Consider the following 20,594-nt stretch of genomic DNA (forward strand, 5'->3'; position numbering starts at 1 on the left):
TCTGGGAAGTTATTTTTCTAATCTGCACTAAGATGTACTACAACATGTGAATCAGTAATTAAACGTTAACCATTATAGAGTAGATTTACTGTTTTCTCCAGTTTAACTTCAGACTCAGCAGATATTCAGGACTAATGACAACACAGAACCCTAATCTTACTGTTTTCATCACATTTAGGTTTTCTAAATGTTACATTAATGTGAACCAGCGTCTCCACAATTTTATTAACTAAATGCATGGCACACATTATATCTGACACTAAAGCTGCATGTAAAGTGCATTAAAAGCGGCACAGATACGAAAATAAACATTTACCGAACTATCAGAGTCCTTTCAGTGTCTGCTGGTAGAATCAGCCGAAGGTAGAAAACTGGTTAAAACAAGCCAACGGGCAGGAAAACTGTCTGTGAAAAAGGTTTTGCTGCTCCACCGATAAATAAACCAACAGTTATTATATCAGAATTAATCCAAACGAGGAGAGCAGAGTCTCTGCTGCTTCCTCCAGAGGACCTGTCAATCATTCCAGACCAGACTGTCAATCAAGTAGCCCCGCCCCCTGGCTTCGCAAAACTTTAACGCTCTGAAAAAAAATCCATATTGATTTATTTTAAGATCGGCCACCTGATCTCTCATTTTGACCATGAAAACTAACGAATATATATATATATATATATATATATATATATATATATATATATATATATATATATATATATATATATATATATATATATATATATATATATATGGACAGACACACACACGCGCACACACACACACACACACACACACACACACACACACACACAGTCTATGCACTCGACATTTGCTGATGACCACTTCCGGTCTCAGAAAATGAAAAAACTGACTTTCTTCGTTTCTGCCTCTTACTGATTTTACTTTTTTGTTATTCTAAATATAAAATGAAAATTAAAGCATTTTTAAAAATTCGTATATCCCTTTTTGATCAGGAAAAGGAAAAACACCTTGTATTTCAATTTTAAGTTTTGTATTTTCAAACGAAAACCAAATAAGCAGTCGTTTTTTGTTTTTCAATACCCGTTTCAGAACGGAAAATCCAATTGCCAAAATATACACGGACCGGTGGTACTCAGTTTTTGGCAGAGGATCTCTTTCTGGCACCAACACCTGAACAGAGCGTTGTAGTCCTATCCATATGGACTACAAATTAACGCACGAGCTTTGCGTCATTTTAGGTCATCGGTAGTGGACGAAGCATTGGCGCACAGGCTGTAGGAAGTTTATGCAAAGTACATACATGCAAACACAGCAGAAATCATGGCCTCTGACGATGCGTTTAAAGTAAGTCTGCTTGTTTTTTCAGTCATTTCTAGTCGAGTGTGGAGTAAATAGTCGATCCGTGCATGTTAAGGTGAGGTACACACATGTCATGGAGTCCTTCATTTGGTTTGTGTATTTTAGGTTTCTTCCCTGAAAGGTAAAGTGACCCTGATAACGGGTGCCAGCTCGGGCATCGGTGCAGGTACGAGCGTCCTGTTCGCTAAACTCGGAGCTCTGCTGGCGCTGAACGGCCGCGACGTGGAAAACCTGCAGAAAATAGCCAAACAGTGCACCGACTTTGGAGCTGCAGAGGTACACAAAAGTAGAGTTTTAACTTAGATTCAGAGTTTAACAGGTGTGCCGAAATGTTGACACTGTGCCAAAATGTAGTTAAATGCAGCTGTTTTTGTGTAACTTTGACTTAAGAAAGATATTAAGGTGAGACACTTTAAATTTGTGCTTTTTTGAACGGAGTTTGGTGTGAGCATCTGTCACGCTAAAAAATCTCCTTTTGATGATTACGTTAATAAGCATGTCTGACATTTAATTAATGTGAAATTATCATTTCTTCTCAAGAAAGAATGTGCAATACCATTAATATGTGCTATATAATCTCAATATCCAATTATGGAAAAACCAGCACTTTAATATTTAGTTTATTTTTATTTTTCTGCTGACATTTTTCATATGTTTACACTTTCCCATTTGCTGCTGTAACAATGCAAATTTCTCCACTGGGGATTAATAAGGGCTTATTGTATAATATGCAGGATTATAGGTAAATATATATAAAGTTTGTAACATCATTGCATTCAAATCTTCTGCAGTATGAATAATTTGCACATTTAAATGACTGTACAATATATATTTCTCTCTACAAATACAAGAATCTGAAATATCAGTATCTAATCACAGAAGAATATGTGCAACAACAATACAATCTGTGCAATACCAGTGTTTTTAATATTCAGATTTCCTGCTCATGGAAGATTCTGTGCTATATCATTATTTTCCACACTCAGAGGAATCTCAGTTTCTACATATGGAAGAATCTGCACAGTATCCACAGCACTAATGTATATTTCTTTTTTATTTTACTTCTCCACCAATGTCCCTAAATTTTCTGCAGTATCCCTTTTGAAAATGACCCCACTGTAGGATTAATAAAGGCTTATTTCATTTTATAGTATAAATAGTGGCCATTTTATTACCATTCAGACATTACTGCCTTTAATAAAGTGATTTTTTTATCCTGTTTGTTCAGTGTTGCTTGAATAACTTTATGACACCTGCACTGAATTACCTTTAAAGCCGCTGCTTAATTAAACATTGTGTTTACCGTGCAGCCGTTTCTTGTTCCTGGAGACCTGACCGACGAGGAGACGGTGAAGACGACGGTGGAGCAAACCATCGCTCGCTTCGGCCGCCTGGATGTTCTGGTCAACAGCGCTGGAATCCTGGCGATGGGCAGCATCGAGACAACAGACCTGGCTCAGTACGACAGAGTGATGAACATCAATGTCAGGTAAGGCGAGGTAAGGCAAGTTTATTTGTGGAGCACAAATCATACACAAGGCGATTCAAAGTGCATTACACTGGCAAAGAAATACATTCAGAAAAATGATTTAAAGGTAGACACGCATTAAAATCATAGAAATGAAGCATAAAAGTAGACATTAAGATTATTAAAGTGCATTGAAAGACGGGAAAATAGATTGAGCATCAAAGAGAAAGCTGCGGTAAATATGATTTTCAGGCCTGATTTAAAAGAGCCAAAAGTCTGAGCAGAACTCAGGTGTTGAGGAAGTTTGTTCCACAGGTGAGGAGCATAACAGCTGAATGCTGCTTCATTATTTTTGGTTCTGATTCTGGGAACTCACAGTAAACCCGTCCCTGATGACCTGAGGGCTCTGGATGCTTGATGTGGAGATGATAAGTCCAGGATGGCTTGTGGTCCAAGACCATTCAGTGCTTTGTAGACCAGGAGTAAGATTTTGAACTCTATCTTTTGACTAACAGGAAGCCAGTGTAGTGATTTGAGGACTGGTGTAATGTGGTCCAGTTTCCTGGTGTTAGTTAGGATTCTGGCAGCAGTGTTCTGGATCGACTGCAGCTGCTTGATCAGTTTCTTGTTAAGATCTGTAAAGACACCATTACAATAATCTGACCTACTGAATATAAATGCATGAACAAGTTTCTCTGTGTCTTCTCTAGACAGGAAACTCTTGATTATAGTGAGGTCTTTATGGCTGAGGAGGAGTGCTGGAGTCTATCCCAGCTGACTCAGGTGAAGGCAGGGGACACCCTGGACAGGTCACCAGTCTGTCGCAGGGCTACATGTACAGACAAATAATCACACTTGCATTCACACCTACATGCAATTTAAAGTAATCAATTAACCTCTGCATATTTTTGGACTGTGGGAGGAAACCAGAGTACCCGGAGAAAACCCACGGACAGGGAGAACATGCAAACTCCATGCAGAAAGATCCCAGGAGGGCCGGGATGCAAACCGGGGATCTTCTAGCTGCAAGGCCAAAGTGCTAACCACTATGTCACTGTGCAGCCCACACACACCTAGATCACCTAATTCTCAAAAAGGATTCTCTGGTATTAAGGACAGACCATCAATAACTGACAACCTATTGGGGGCGCCACAACTGAGATGTTAAATATACTCACTTATACATGTATTCACACAAAAGGGTCAACGCTTATCATATGAAAACATTTTCATTCAGGTATCTTGAGGTAAGAGAACAAGGGACTCCTTGCTCGTGTCCTATTTTCCATGCTAAACATTAGTCTAAATGTGAAGCACTATTTACCCCCTTACCGACAAGCTAACGTAACATGAAGCTAACATGCTAACATGAAATTGATGTTCTAGTTTCAAATAATATGGCGTCACTCTAGCACAAAATATAGACCTGCTGAATGTAGACCTGTGAGTATCAAATGACTAAAGATTTAATTTATTGTAATGACGGTGGTTGTCCAAATATTAAGATAAAACATTTCTAAGAATTGTAGCTCAATTGTGCGCACACGTTAGCTAGCTTCGTCTTATTTTTAACATCAGGCTAACCAATGGCAGTAGCAATATCTTTGCAGACTTATTTCAGCCAAACTAATAACCTTAACACACACGAAAAATAAGAACGCATTATCATACAGGTATAGGTGTGAACCCTCTTACCTTACTGTTTTTGAGATTAGACGCTGAAGTCTTGTAAGTTGATATCACCGTGCATCTGGACGCTGTCTCCTTTTCTCCCTCTGTACATAAAAAAACCCTCCAGGTGCGGCCACCGGCGCTCCTCCGTCTCTTCTTCGTCATTTTCACCGTTGACAATGTTGTCTTCTGTCTCCATTTTGGCTTCTTTGTCTTCAAATCTTCAGTCTATAAATCACTCTCTACACCGCTGTGCAGGCATGTTTCCTCCACAAACCTGCCTGCACCTGCTGCTGCGGAGTTGTCCTTTCCTTACGTCATAGATTAATTGGCGCGGTCGCGATCGGATCTTATTGGCTCCAAAGATGCAGATGAAAGGTTTGAATATCAATTCAAATTGTGGGTGTACTCAGTAGCGACTTTTGATTTTAAAAGGAGTGAAGTAGATAACAGGGTGTAAATTGTGCTCAAGTATGAGTAAAATTACACACTGAAAAAGTACTCTTAAAAGTACAAGTACCCAAAAATGTACTTAATTACAGTAACGTTAGTATTTGTAATTCGTTACTTCCACCCCTGGTGAACATGCCATGTTTAGTTAGCTCACCTCTGATTGGCTGAGAGTCAGCAGTAGAGAGAGCTGGGAACGGTGGCTAATTCTGGAGCTAAGTTATGGGGTTTTTCTAGTTATTCTGGCGTTGGCTACGGTCCACAGTAGCCTGTGTGAAGGTTCAATAAACCAGCAGAGAAGCAGATAAAGTCTCACTCATTCATCACAGAGGGTCGCTACAATATGTTGACCTGTTTTTACAACTTGACTGTTGTTCGTCGGTGTTTCTCCCTGTTCCCAGCGTTTTATTCTATCTAATTTCACTTCCATGGAGACGGCTTTCTCTTTCTTCGAAGCACTGCCATCAGAAGAGTCTGACTTACGCTGGGAGCCATAATGAAGGACAAAAAGTTAGTGAATGTAGCACAATCCAAGGTGGAGTACAACCAGAGAATGGAAACAAAGCTGTCTGATAGCGCCGCATATTCATCCAATCGCCAACTAGTTCAACGTAACCAGTTCTGACGTAACGCCGAAACCAAAGACCCCCTGCAATAAGAGAATAAATGCAGGGCCTAATAGAAAAGCAAAAGGATATATGTATGAATGCCTGACTAAAATGCGAACAAAAACAGTAACAAGTAATACTGGTAAGGATACTGACGTAGTAATGCAGTATTGCACATAAAAATGAAATATTACACATAATACTAACACTATTTCACATACTAATAAAAAAAGTAACATTAAATAAGGTATGGCAGGTGATGGTGACGGCTCATACAGTATTACTTTTTGGGAGTTGTTTGGCTAAAATGTTTGGATTGAAGAACAGGGGCAGGAGAAATGCAGTATAGTTCATGAATCTGATCTGTTCTTAGGACTGAGTAGAAGAATTAGACTGAATTATGAATAAATCCTACTTGTGCACCTTTTGCTATGGGATGCATTTAGTCGTATTAAAGATAAGATGAGATAGAACTTCATTAATCTTAAAAAAAATACAATAGCAATAGAAAAAATGCTGTTCCTAATTGAAAAGCAATAGGATAAAAGTATGACATGTAATTAAAATACATGTAAGTAAGCTAAAATAATACTAGAATAGAAAAGTAAGAAGTAATACTGGCGATGACGCTGACGTAGTTATTCAATATTGCACATGAAAGTGAAACATTTCATATGATACTGAGACTGATATTTCACACACTAATAAGAAATAATGCAAATTACACTGATATTATAGTTCAGATTTAAATCTGCAGTGTTTCAGCTGTTCTCCCTGCAGAAGTTGGAAGATTTATGCAGTTTAATGGTAGAAAAGACCTTAGAAATCAATCACATCAAAATGAAACAAGATCTAACAACTCAAAGCCTTTTATAGAATAATAATTAAAAAATCTGAATCTTCATACTTCAAAAAGCAAAATCACAATTTTACGAAAGAGAGAAAAGAACAGAGAGAAAAACAGATTTAATTTACACATTATACATGTATATTTCACCCCAGTTAAATGCTAACTTGTCATCTTCCCTCAGTTTCAATTAACCTTTACCATCATTCCTATATTTCTAACACCATTATCTCAGCTTGGGATCTGCTTCAGGTTCCTTTCTCATGCAGCTCACTGATACCTCAAATAGTAGATTATTTCTACCTGAAAATGTGTCATATTTTGTTGTTGTTTCACTAAAATAAATACTTGCTTCCATAGTGTAGAAAAAGCAATATTATCTTCCCATTTTCTTAAATTTTCCCTTTTCACTCCTAGTTTTTCCTTTTCCCCCTTCCCTTTATATTTAACCGCATTGATTCTGCACCAAGACCGGAGATAACCACCCGCAGTGTAACTCTGCCGTTATTTTACAAAATGAGGCCTGATTGTGTTGACATATAGATAAGCCCGGTTGAGGTCGCAGTATAAATGTTATTCTCTTTCTTCACAAGCTAAGTCAATCCATTCACTTACCGATGATACATCCTTCCTGAGCCTTTATCTGCTATTTGCGAGCCACTAATAACATTCTCTGTAGGTATTTATCTTGTTCTGCCCACTGGAGCGCTTCCAGGTCACAGAGATGCATTATTCTGATGTCAAATGTAATTTTCATCCTAAAAACTTCCTCCTGGAATCTGTAATCATTCCAGGTCTAGCAAGACCTGAATAACCAAGTCTAAAAAGTGTCATTGTGGCCAGAAAAATGACATTTTGAATATTATTAGAATTTTTCCATCCATCCATTATCTATACACCGCTTAATCCTCATTAGAGTAGGGGAGGCTGGAGTCTATCCCAGCTGACTTAGGGTGAAGGTAGGAGACACCCTGGTTAGGTCACCAGTTGCATAGCTACACATATGGCGCTTTTCTATTAGCACCTACTCGACTCGGCTCGGCTCGACTCGGTTTAGGTTGTTTTCCATTACAATTGAGCACCACCTCATCGTGGGTGGAGTCGTCATGGCACGGCGGCCCGGCCACTGAGTTAGCGCTGATGGCTAACTAGCTAGCCTATTGTCTGCATACAGGAGACGACGATGTTACTTTCAAAATATACTCGTTTAAAGTCAGCTCGCCTCCGATGGGATAAATAATGTAAAAGTTTCTTGAAGTCACAAAACACTCACAGGTTTTGGTGAAGGAGTCGCTCTCGTGTGTCGTCACTCCCTGTCCAATCAGTGGCGTCTGTAGACGTCACATTATCGGCTCCACTCAGCTCGCTGGGAACCCCGGACATAGTACCAGGTACTAGAAATAGTACCTGGTACTATGTCCTGATGGAAAACCTCACAAACCGAGTAGAGTCGAGCCAAGTAGGTGCTAATGGAATAGCGCTAATAGAGACAAACAATCATACTCGCATTCACACCTACAGACAATTTAGAGTTACCAATTAACCTCAGCATGTTTTTGGACTGTGGGAGGAAGCCGGAGTACCCAGAGAAAACCGACGCATGCACAGGGAGAACATGCAAACTCCATGCAGAAAGATCCCAGGAAGGCAGGGATGCAAACCAGGGATCTTCTAGCTGCAAGGTGACAGTGCAAACCACCAAGCCACTGTGCAGCCCTATTTGAATTCTTGTAAACAGCAAAATGTTTAACGTAGACCAGGGGTGTCAAACATGCAGCCCGCGGGCCAAAACCGGCCCTCCAGACGGTCCAATCCGGCCCGTGGGACGATTTTGTAAAGTGTAAAAATTACAGAGAAGACATTAATTGCAAATTATAAATTTGTAAAACCATAAATTTAAAATAATTTCTCGACCTTGACGAGTCGTTTTGATCATAAAGTGAAATGCTATATTGTTTATTGTTCTTTTGTCGTTTTGTGTCTCATTTTTGTAATATTTTGTCTTGTTTTTGTTGGGGGTTTTTTTGTCTAATTTTGTTATTTTGATCATAAAGTAAAATACTACATTATTCAGTTCCAGACTGAATGTTTTGTGCCTTTGTAGACAGTCTGTGATCTGTAAGTTGTAATGTGTAAATGATAAACCGAGGCATAATGTTGCTGAAACTGAACTTAATTTTCTTCAGAAATTTCAGGTTGTTCATAATGCTTTGTAAAAAAATAAAATAAATTAAAAAAAAAACTATTTCTTAAATGTGAACATTTTAGACTGTACCTTTTTGCTCTAAAACTATTTTCAGTTGTTGTTATTTATAGGTTATTATGTTAGGATTTTACTGGTCCGGCCCACTTGAGATCAAATTGGACTGAATGTGGCCCCTGAACTAAAATGAGTGTGACACCCCTGACATAGAGGGATAAATCATGACATTAAAGGAGCATTTTTTTACCATGTGTTGTTGAGTATTTGCTCTTTTATGTTCATAGTGTGTGCTTGCTCCACTAAATATCAATATAACCATTATTACACTGTATGGACACAGCATACCTGCATGCATGAATGTGTAGGAACATAATTGAAAGTCATTCTAATACAAATTGATTGTCTTTATGGACACTGCGCCCTTTTGAGAGTGGAATAGGATTTTTTTATAGTTCACATAAACTACTGTAGGACTGGACACTGCATTAGATCAATTTGTGCAGTAAACTAAGGCAAACATTCTCTCGAAACTGTAGGAAAAAAACAGAAAGCATGCTGTGCTCACCCACAGATTTCTGTAGAGAGGACACCAGCCCACGCTGCCGTAAATCCACAGGCATATTAGTCCAGTGGCAGCGCTCAGCAGCCAGCTAATCTAAATGTCACGGGATGGATGTGTGGTTGTTGGTGTGATGCTGCTGTTATCACACTGATGGCTCCAGTCACAGATGTTGGGATGTAATTGTCCCTGACAGCCTTGAGAAGACGAAAAATTGACGATGGTAGAAAGTCATAACTTTGTATTTAGCCTTGAAGTGTATTTCTTTTCCCTAACTTTTGATTTTCATATTGCAGGTCTGTTTATCACCTGACTCAACTTTGTGTCCCGCATCTGATCAAGACCAAAGGCTCCATTGTCAATGTATCCAGCGTCAACGGACAGAGATCAGTGAGTTTTATGCATCTGGACTCTATATTTCAACACCACCATCTATATGTAGTGGCATTTTTCAATACTCTGTATTAAGATGTGTGATTTTTCTCTCTGTAGTTCCCCGGAGTTTTGGCTTATTGCATGTCCAAGTCAGCCATCGACCAGTTTACACGATGTATAGCGCTTGGTGAGTTCAGCCTTTTGATCGTCATGCTGTATATACAGCTCTGTAAAAGTTCAAAATAGCACTTTAGCACAAAATATTAACCCCTGATTTTTATTTCAGAGCTGGCGTCAAAGCAAGTCAGGGTGAACTCGGTCTGGTACGTGAAATAAACATTTTATAGCTGCACAAGTTTACTTTTACGTTCACATTCCTCCCCTATCTTTTCTAGTTTATGTGCCATTTGATCTGATCGTGATTGATGACGTTCCTGTTGAAACGGAGCATTTCTCTTGTGCTGTTTTATATTACTGGCTTTATCCCTGCAGTCCTGGTGTGATAATCACAGACGTCCACAAGAGAGCAGGACTGGATGAGGAGCAGTACGCTCAGGTAACTGACACATAGTCCCATATGGCAGAAATCCATTTTTATTGTGTTTTGTGGTTGTTATAAAGCTGAAGGTGTAAAATAAAAGATGTTTAGATATGAACGTTTTTCATTCTGCCATTCTTGAAGCCCCGCCTACACGACTAGATAGCATCCCCAACTTTAAGTCAATAATAATCTTACTGAACTCTAGCTTAAACTTTGAATTTTAGAATCACATCAGGTTTTTTTTACTTTCTACAGCTGCCTATGCAAACTCTAAAATCTCTCAGCCTCAAGCAAAACACACCCAATCTACTGCCTATTGACTGCAAGAGTGAACACGAAAGCCTTTATACACCTCCAGCATCTGAACAACTAAACACTCAGTGGATTACTTTTATTTCTGATGGCACCAAAACAACAGGAAAATCCTTATTGTTAGCGTGTTGTGCTGCTAATGTGGCTAATGTTACCATTGGCTTTAGTTGTCCACCAATCGGTCAGAGCTCTGTGGTGATTGTATTGCTTAGGGACATTCAGTAATGAAACTTAGAGACCAATTTGGTTGGACAGTGTTTGCATCTGTTTACTTCGCTCCTGCTCTCTGTGCTCACATATACTGTTTTTTAATACAGTCCAACTCCCAATAAAGCTGTTCTCATTTACATATATTGCTGTTTCTGTTGTCAGACAACAGAATAACTATAAAATTGTTGTTGAGATGCAGCCTTTTAACACTTCAGAGTCATTTCGACTGCTAAAATTCTAATTTACTAATCAGAAACATTAAACAACCTTCAGTCTCTGTATGACAGTCTAGTTCAGTCACTTTTACATGTCAAACGATTGTGTATGTCTTTCTGAAAGTGAAGTCATCCAAAATCCCATGATGTGTTTTCATTTTTTTGAGCAACTAGCAAATGCATCTAAACAAACCAAAAAATATATCTTTAATGATGTATTTCTTATCCTTCTGTTCTTTTCGTTTACCACCAGTTTCTTGCAAAGTGTAAGCAGACCCACGCTCTCGGACGACCAGGTGAGGTGGATGAAGTGGCCCACAGCATCGCCTTCCTGGCATCTGACGCCGCCAGCTTTATCACCGGAGTCAACCTTCCCATCGATGGCGGTCGCCACGCTATGTGCCCAAGATAAGAGCATGTATATTAACATACAGCATACAGTCTGCTAATATAGTACTTTGAAACACTAAGTCTGCTTGTGTTTTTGTGTTGCCTTGCCGCTACAAGGAAAAAAGTTTCACACTTGGCAGTTCCAGGTGTGAAAATAAGACGGAAGATAAACAGCATCTTATTCGGTCACTTCATGAAGTTTTCTTTGATGAACAGAAACTGAAAGCTGCGTTTCAACAGAGGTTTCAAGACTTTTATTGATTTACCTGACGGGTCATTCAGACTTCATTCACGCTGTATAAAATGACCAGACACTGTGAGCTCATGAACCGTGGTAGTTTAGAGTTGTGTAGTTATGTAAGAAATCCTCTGAGTTCAACCGTCCTTGCTGCATATTTTATAATAACCTTTAAAGCTCCAAATCACCATAATGAACTGAAAGCACGACTTCTTCACCGCCTGGTTTTTGAGCTAATCAGAATTTAAATAATCCTTAAATAGAATCCACTGATAAAAAGTTGCATAATTATACATTTACATTTCGACAAAACAAACTTAAGTTATAGTGTCGGACTCGTAACAGAGAATATTGAAAGTGTTAAATACCTTGAACATACCTGCGTGTTTATTTTACAGTCTTCCCTTTTGAAAGCACAGACGTAGCTTTTTGCCGAGAGAGTTTACGGTACGAGTGTCAACTGTTGCAGCACCAAGGTGTCACCTCTGGATTACATCTGGTAAAGGTGCGAGATGAGAGGTGCAGTACGAGGTAGCATCTTGACACTTGTTTTTTCAGTTCATACTGTCAAAATCGTAACACTGAAAGCACCACACAGCAGTTGTTTGTGTGAAGACGTCTGTATGAACGTGGGGTCTCTCAGCTTAGACAGTTCAGAGGCTCAAAAAAAGACTCGCCTGGAGACAGTACGTACGTATGTGTGTCTGAGGCACACTGTTTACCTGAATGAGTGATCTGACGTTGAAACCGTGTATCCCTAAAGGCTGTGGAACAATAACTATTGCACTTTATATTACAATATACAGTACATATACATGTATAAATAATACTTTTAAAAAATTAAAATAGGCATTGTTGAATTTGCAGATGTAACTGTTCCATATTTCGGTACAGATCTCTTTAAAAAATGTTTTGTTTTTTTTTTTGCTATCAGACCGTGAAGAAAATATGATACAACATGGTCCAAAAAGATGAGAGTCGCTCATATTACTTCCTTCCAAAAGGGGCATCCAGGTCTTGCAAGTCTCTGGAAACAAAAAAAAGGAGCTTATTATTGTTTTCCATAGGCTGAATAATGCCAGAAGTCTTATCTCTGCAATCCCAATGATCCGTCTTTATCTGGCACCCCTCCTGTTTCTGCAGTCCAAGCATATTTTGTGGAGAGAAAATGAGGAGGGGAGAGGTTTGTTGTTCCGGAAAACCACGGAAGAGAAGTCTCTCTCGCCCACCCTCTCCAAAAAATCCAAAAATCTTCCATGCAGTCGCTCCTCTGAGGGAGGATTCGGGCCGCTCCACAGGGCCTCTACAGGAAGCACACAGGTCCAACCTCGAGGTGATAGCGAGCGCCAGGATCTGTGGTCGGCAGGTTGTAGACGTCCACTATGGGGAGTAAGTTTGGGTCCTGGCTCTGGAAGATGAAATGTGTCTGATGCCAGCGTCCATCTTTGATCTGAAAGTCAGGATTGCATTACGTCACTATGTTCCGTTAGATATTTCTGCCTTCACCTTGTAGAATCAAGGCAAATGAAATTCTATTTGTGCAGCAGAAACATACAGCTATATAGCAACTTGGCCTATTTGAATAATGCTCCACTTATTGTGGATAATCCACAGACATCAGTGGGAGCAGCTTTCATTAGAACTACTTTCTCCCAAAGAAACCCAGAGACTTCTGATAATGAGGCCTGTGCATTATCCAGAGTAACAGGGTCGATGTTTATGGAAAAAAACATGAGTGTGGTTTCATTTTTTTATGCTGGGATGTACAACATAGGGTTGAGGATGAAATATTAGATCTTCTCGAGCTATTGTAGATACGTCAGAGTCCCTTAAAGGTCATAGCGAGGAATTTTTTGGAGACTACTTTTGCGTTACCTTCCAATACTTTTACTTTTTCCCCAACATCAACACAATCTTTGAATTATGAATGTTTTGCACTAAAAAACCCATGCAAGGTATAATTTTCTACATGTACCAGAATATATGCCATTTCCATAGTTTTCTACTTATGTACAATCACAAAATCCATGCAGTATTACTGATATGTGCAATAATGTTAATTTTACAACTAGCACTCATGTGCACTACCAGTCAAAAGTTTTTACTCATGTTCTTATTCAGTGCTTTTTATTTATTTGTATATTTTCTACATTGTAGATTAATACTGAAGATTAATACTTTTTTGTTGACAACATAATTCCGTATGTGTTCTTTTATAGTTTTGATGTCTTCAGTATTAATCTACAATGTATAAATTAATCAAATAAAAACCATTGAATGACAAGGTGAGTCCAAACTTTTGACTGGTAGTGTGTATTTTGCATTATTTTTATGCTACATTCCTTAAATGTTTGCTCTATCTTCGCTGCTGCAGCACTGCACATTTCCCCACTGTGAAATTAATAAAGTCTTATCTTATGTGCCTTACATTGCTTCCTGTCCATATGAACAGTTCTTATGTTGGTCCAGCCCAGTTATAATGCACTGCCTGTTTAGGGAAACATTCTAAATCCTACAGGAAGGATGTGATATTTGCATTTATAGCTCATTATTCATTCCAAAATGCCATTTTCTGACACCATCCAGCTGCTTGTTGTGAGTGCAGCTGCTGCAGCTCGGCCTGCCTGGGACGGTGAAGCTCTGGCTGCGATATATGGTCATAGTTTGGACTTTTTAATCTGTGCTTCTATGGATAATGTCCAGCTGCTGCTATTTGTAACTGCGGTGCTTCTGCGTCTGTCTGTTTAGGAGTTCAGGGATACTGTAGCTTCACTACAGCGCTCAGCCAGCAAAAACTGTCAGTGCTGCTGCATGTAGTCAGACTTACAGCCTTTAGAAAGGAATGTGTCACAACCATAATGGCAACAATGGCCACAGCCTCGGCTACAGTGACAGCTGTGTCATCCCAAGGCTGCGGTCGTACAGTTTGGCTCAGCAGCCAGAGAACTGCTGAACCAGCTGCTCCGGTTCTCTTTGCTAATGCAGTGGTACAGACTAGTACCTGAGGGTGTGACTGAGTGTAGTCAGTATCACAGTACAGTTCATCCAGTCGTGCCTGAGTGCATCCTCAGCTACTGCTGCGACACATTCATGCCGTTAATTTTTATTTTTTCTGTTAAGCCACTTTATCCTCATATCTCACCCTTGTATATATTGTAAATATTATTACTATTGTTCTATTATTATTTTATCCTTATCACTACGTCTACTGTTACATAAGCTGCTGTAACAATGTAAATTTCCCCTGGAGTGGGGAGAAATAAAGAACTTTATCTTATCTTAACACTGACTACTACCTGCAGTGTGTGTGCAGCCATAGTTTAGCTGGCTAAAATTCCTGATCATCTGTCATAGAAGCAAATCAGGTACATGCAGACGTCTCCATAGACCCACACAGCCTCAGCAGTTGGAGCAGCTGCAGCTCACAAGCAGCAGCTGGATATCTTCAGCCATTTCAGAATGACTAATGAGCAATAAATGCATCGCGTAAGGCGTCGCGTCATCTCTACTTTCCGTACAATCTGCAGACTGCTTCCCTGAGCAGGCTGTGTTTTATAAGCAGACTGGACCAACATATCAACCGTTCATAAGGATCAGAGGGAATGTAAAGCACACGGCAGGGGAACATGACTGGAAAAAATTCTCACTGTGACCCTCGCAGTGTTTTATAAGGTACTTAGAGATAAGTGAGAAAATATGTTTGATTTCTGGCCAAGTATAAAGCTGGTTCAAGAAGCAAATTTATAGACTGGAAGGAGAAAAAACAGCTAGCCTGGTTCGGTTTAAAACTCAGTCTGCCTGCATCTCTGAAAAAATGCAGTAATCAAGCAAAACTTTCAAAACACCAACTTATGTTTTTGCAGGGAGCTGTTCTTTAAACTCCATGAGTCCCTGACCAAGACATCTTTAAAGCACATTAAGTCCCTGTAAAGATCTGTTGATTCTACATTTCTTTTTTTCTTTTCAAATTTATTTTCTTGGCCTTTTTGGCTTTATTAGATAGGGACAGTGAAGATGTAGACAGGAAAGTAAGGAGAAGAATAGGGGGAAGACATGCAGTGAAGGGTTGTGAGCAGAAATCCAACCCAGGCTGCTGCGTCGGTGACTAGCCTCTGTTCACGGGTCGCCTGCCCAACCAGTTAAGCTATCCAGCCACCCCCTATTGATTCTACATTTCTTGTTGTATATACATCCAATAATTATGGTCTGTGTTAATTACTGGTAATACTGGGTGGAGTTTCTTTCAGCAGAGTAAGGCTTGGTATTTCCCTGTTTCTAATCTTTATATTAAGCTAACTCTAAAAGTTGAGAGTAGTATTGATCTTCTCATCAAGTTCACAACAAAAAAGCAACGAAGTCAATTTAACAAACTGCTGAACTCTTCCTTTAAAGATACTAGACACTGTGGACATTTTGAAGCATTGATTTTCATGTAGCAACAGCACGTACCCAGCAGTCGTCTCTGGGTATGAGCGGCTCCAGGAGGTCTCCGGCCCGAATCTTCTCCCCAGTCCAGGCCTTGAAGCTCACAGCTCTGGATGAGGGTTGCAGCGAGGGTCCTGCTGCCCACACAGACGTGTTGAGGCAGTGGATGATGATGTGCTGAACGGCCTCAGTGCTCAGAAGGTGGATGAAGTTCATCTGGATGCGACCCACTCCGATCTCCAACTGTGAAGGGAGTGGATATGTGTCAAGTTGTGTCAAGACTATGACAAAATGACATGAAAACCTAATGTCATCCACATTCTGATCTCACGTAAGGTTTGATCACAATTTTTTGGCATATCCAGTCTAACATTCAACTCAACTGAAAGAATTTGGCTAATTCAACAATGTTTCTCTCAGCTATAATTTATTATTTTTCACGAGCATTCCTAATCAATAGTAATTTAAGAGCTTGTTTTTGTAGTGGACAAACATGACCCTAATCAATCTGAAAGTCGATAACAGGCTTGAGTTCTGCAATGAATTTATATAAGTTGCATCTGGATAACAGATTGGGTCTTAGGCACAACCAACTATCCCAATTATTTCATTTGCGGTTTCTGCAGGAAATGGGTCAGTCCATATTTGTGTCATTGTGCGCGATGTGGTGCTTTGTTGAAATTTCTTACGGCTGGAATATATAACTCCAAAACAAAGGGGATGAAGGGCAATCTAAGGTTTACTTGCCAACTGAGAGCGCATTTTAAGGCGACTTGGCCAAGTCTGAAGACCAAATGGGATGCCTTAAGATTCACTGCTGGACCGATCCATCCACACAGCGCTAGACTTTATCATATGGAGCCAGAAAATGAACAGCTGTGCTCCTTTATTTATCACAGCAGTGATGTAATGCACACACATGGCTCATCTTAATCTGTCATCTTAATCTCCGCGCTTCTTTACTTCTTGAGGAATCCTTATTAAGACGACATGACGAGAATATTTTCCACAGAGACATAAACAATCGTGGATTTGATCTTCATCCACTGTCTGCATAGTATCCATGTATTTAGATTATTTTAAACAATCCAGAGCCTAACCTTGGAGACTGTGACAGGTTTCAGGCAGGTCTGTCCTCCACCGGTGAAGTTGCAGGCCACCTCAATGGTATCAGCAGCGCAGCCGAGGTTTGGATCGATCCAGTAAGTGCCTGTCAAAGAAGACGACAACTTTAATTAACTAAAACACTTGGTGCACAGAAATGACCTGTTTGAGACGTCTTCTCACCATCGTACATCCTCTGCTCACAGTTGTAGAGGTCTCGGCAGATTCGGGCAGGATTGTCACGGGTCCCCAGCGGGTTTTTAAGACTCTGGATCAGAGTGCTGAGATGCTGCAGGGTCTTAAAGATCTCGGTGCCCTGGTCCAGCATGAGCAGGTCCATGGTGTGGTAGTTCTGGTTTGAATAGACATAGTGGCATGAGGTGTCATTTCTATTAAAGATTTAAAGATATTGTCTTCTAATTAATTTTCGTAGGGTGTAAGTTCTTCAGGCTTATACAGAATTTCATATCACAAATATAATAAGGATGGGAATATTTGGAAAGTCAATGCAACTCGCAGTTTCACTCAAAACCTACCTCTTGCCTCAGTGCAGCATGGGAATCAATAACGACTTGAAACGCAGCACCGAGCGCTTCATTTCTCTGCCAGAAAAAGGCAACAAGACAGCAAGGTGACCAGAACGGTAGTCATTTACACTTTGTAATCATTCCCTAATCCCCATTTTTTTTTTTTTTTTTAACAAATTCAACATACTTACAAGTAAAAGGGCAGTACTGGGAAGACCCTAGAAATCAACACAAGAACCAGTATGAATACAATTTCCTTTTCTCTTGTCTGCACTTTTTAGCCAAACAATGGAGTAGTTGTGTAAATCCTAATCTACGCTGTCAGCGGTGATCAATTCCCACCCAATATGCAGATACTCACAGACTCAGCCATGATTGCTCAGGAAACGAGGCATGAATGCACAGGAAATAAAGCATGTCAAATGCAGAAAAGAAGAGCCACAAGCTGAAAGCTATTTGTTTTCAATTACAGCAGGGCGGGAAAAGGCAGGTCTAAGTAGCTACATTATCCTGGAAATAACACAATGTGCTCGCAGTTAAATTAGGGTATAGATGCACAAATATATACATTTTTAGTTTTTTTTGGAAGGTAAAACATGGAACCCATTTTTCTTGAGCAAAACACATTCAGCTGTCCGTAGATTCACCAAGAAACGACGGAACAAACTGCCAGTGGTGTAACCCAGTCCTTACTTTTGAACAGTGCACATCAGCTCATTATAATAATGGTTTGCCATTTATATTGAGCAACAGATTACAGCGTTTTGGTTTTTTTTTTTAATTAAAAAATTGGATTAGGTATCAAATGGAATTCTTTGGGAGGCATTTTGACTCTTATTAAGTGATATTTGAGTCAAAACTTAGTCTGTTTGCTCTACTAAATTTACTACTAGACTGCAAACCAGTTCCTTAGGACAAGACTCAACATACCACTAAAAAGTAATGGACACTCTTTTGAAGAAATACATGTCCACCTTTTTAATGGAGAAGACAGATGTTTTGAGAAAAAAATGAAGGAAACCCACTGTGTTAAACTAGAGCAGCCATCTTTAAACTTAGGAGCACCACTTATCAGGTACTTATAATGCAGTCTTGAGATCCCTCGCCAGAAAATTTCACCATCATTAACGCCTTGATTGCAACTACTCACACCTCGTTCATGAGTCTTAGGTTCTTAATAAGCCTTTAAAATGCAACTGTGGAGGTGTCATTATGTGTCTGGGACTAATATACTGTCTTCTTCTGTGAAACAACTGCTGTAATTCACCCACACGTTGCTGGAAAATGTGATTTTTCCACTTGTTAAGGCGCTCAATTCTCGATTGAATTACTTAAAATGAAAATGTGTCTTCTTATCGTGTGTAAAATATACAACGAGGAAGAACTCACCGGTGGTCCAGGTGGTCCATGAGGGCCAGGAGACCCCTGAAACACATTCCATCCCCAACATTAGGCTTCAAATTATTTATAACTCGGCCTTGATTAAAGATGATATAGTTCCTTCATTTGTTCTCACGCTGTGCAAAGAATAATGATCAAGCTACGGAGGTGAATAATTACTCACTCTTGGTCCTTGCAACCCCTGTTGGAGATGAAAGAAAATGGAATCAATATTAATAAGCACACAATCCCACAATTATAAAACGAGAGGAGAGCAGATATTTCATTTTATCATGTACACTATAATGGCGTCTTTGTGCTGCCACTCCAACAGATGGTCTTTATCTACCACATTTTGTATTTCTATTGAATTTCCTTCTTGCCTCTTTGCAAGCCTACACTCAGAAATCTTATTTCCACACAGCAAATCCTATTTTCACACGGCAAAAACCCCCATACATGAATGTTGGCGTTTTTCAAGAGTGAGGTTGTGAATTATGCCTGTGTACGAGCACTCAACAAACCTCTTAAAAAGCTTGAGATGAGCGAGCAGCCAACATTTATCACACTGACAGGATTTCCACAGCAGCTAAGTGTCACTGTGAGTGTAACAACAAACAGCAGAACACAATAGGAAATGAAAAGTGCTGGGGGGCAAACGGAGGCTGGGTGCTGTGCTGTCTCCATACTAAGTATCCTATTCTGTGCTCACAGTACAGACAGAGAAGGATTCATCAGAAACAGCGCCACGCACCGTCTCCCCCCGACTTCCTTTGTCACCCTGGGGTCCCTGATGGAGAAAAAGAAGACGGAGGATCACTCCATCACTGCCAAAACAGCACAGAGAAGTCACATCAAGCTTGGCAGATAGGATGAGATATGAGGTACATACAGGATGACCGCTGGGGCCAATGATGCCAACGGGGCCCAGAGCTCCCTCCATCCCCTGGAAAGCAGAGGCATGTTAGCGACTGAGGACACATATGATGGAGCATCTGATGAAGCGGTACTTTATTTTTCATGCCAAGTGTGCAGTTTGTGAGCGCTGAGTGAACTGGCATCAGCTGAAATACTGCGCTGAGTTGCCCAAGTACCATTAATCTTCATTTTACCATCAAGCCTCGTGGTCCTTTTGGTCCCTGGATCCCTGCTGGGCCAATGTCTCCTGGAGGTCCCTGGAAACACACACACAGACATTTTTTTTTTTTTTTTAAAAGAAGTGGTAAGGTAAAGGTTAAACTAGTAATAAGTAATCAATGACCTTTACTGATGGCACATAGTAGGATTTGTTACATTGACAGTTCGCGCAGTTGGGAAAGTGGAAACCAGCAGCGTAAAATGCTAAAGCGGCTGCAGAGATGACTTTAGTTGCAGTTCATTAGGTGGCAAATCTGAGAAAACTCAGACTCCCAGTCCCATAACACATATAAATTACACACTTGTACTATGCACTGATATAGCAGTCATTTTATACTAACAAGAAATAATATGAGACCATGAAAAGAAACCCACAAAGAGAAGTGCCTTCCCTCTAAAGATGCTTTTTCTTTATCTCACTAAATGGACTGCAGCTGTATGTTCTTCATTCTTCCAGTGTATTATCGTCTAATGTTTGCATCTAACATCACAGAAAATCGAATGGCTTAAGAAAACGTGTCAAATTATGTCACTTTACGAGTGTGAACACGCTTCAGCTTCACACCCCAGCCTACTCAGAATGAATATGGAGTAA

The 20,594-nt window shown here is 39.9% G+C and overlaps 2 protein-coding genes across 2 annotated transcripts in view; one reads left to right on the forward strand and one right to left on the reverse strand.

The window, feature by feature from the left end:
• The first annotated feature begins 1,212 nt into the window (after positions 1-1,212).
• Positions 1,213-11,268, forward strand: zgc:101858 (uncharacterized protein LOC449555 homolog). Its single transcript, XM_023262473.3, has 8 exons — positions 1,213-1,324; positions 1,445-1,615; positions 2,650-2,828; positions 9,442-9,535; positions 9,638-9,707; positions 9,807-9,843; positions 10,013-10,076; positions 11,052-11,268. The coding sequence occupies exons 1-8, from the start codon at positions 1,301-1,303 to the stop codon at positions 11,208-11,210; spliced, it is 798 nt and encodes a 265-aa protein (XP_023118241.1). The 5' UTR covers positions 1,213-1,300; the 3' UTR covers positions 11,211-11,268.
• A 159-nt stretch (positions 11,269-11,427) lies between these two features.
• The window catches only part of col27a1b (collagen, type XXVII, alpha 1b), an 88,365-nt gene continuing 79,198 nt past the window's right edge, over positions 11,428-20,594 (reverse strand). Inside the window, exons 51-61 of the mRNA XM_023262471.3 lie at positions 19,975-20,037; positions 19,755-19,808; positions 19,617-19,652; positions 19,047-19,064; positions 18,872-18,907; positions 17,674-17,700; positions 17,492-17,557; positions 17,139-17,307; positions 16,952-17,061; positions 15,876-16,094; positions 11,428-12,876 (exon numbers count right to left, since the gene is read on the reverse strand). Of these exons, the coding sequence (XP_023118239.1) occupies positions 12,730-12,876; positions 15,876-16,094; positions 16,952-17,061; positions 17,139-17,307; positions 17,492-17,557; positions 17,674-17,700; positions 18,872-18,907; positions 19,047-19,064; positions 19,617-19,652; positions 19,755-19,808; positions 19,975-20,037 (945 nt within the window). The 3' untranslated portion in view covers positions 11,428-12,729. The remainder of the gene's footprint in view (positions 12,877-15,875; positions 16,095-16,951; positions 17,062-17,138; positions 17,308-17,491; positions 17,558-17,673; positions 17,701-18,871; positions 18,908-19,046; positions 19,065-19,616; positions 19,653-19,754; positions 19,809-19,974; positions 20,038-20,594) is intronic.

This window comes from Amphiprion ocellaris, chromosome 6 (genome assembly GCF_022539595.1).
Source record: "Amphiprion ocellaris isolate individual 3 ecotype Okinawa chromosome 6, ASM2253959v1, whole genome shotgun sequence".
In the NCBI taxonomy this organism is placed as follows: Eukaryota; Metazoa; Chordata; class Actinopteri; family Pomacentridae; genus Amphiprion; species Amphiprion ocellaris.

Excerpts from the sequence above, each read along its gene's own strand:
- zgc:101858 (XM_023262473.3), top strand. The coding sequence starts at position 1,301 with ATGGCCTCTGACGATGCGTTTAAA. Across the intron at positions 1,616-2,649 it reads CCGACTTTGGAGCTGCAGAG|CCGTTTCTTGTTCCTGGAGA; the intron begins GTACACAAAAGT and ends TTTACCGTGCAG. Across the intron at positions 2,829-9,441 it reads GTGATGAACATCAATGTCAG|GTCTGTTTATCACCTGACTC; the intron begins GTAAGGCGAGGT and ends TTCATATTGCAG.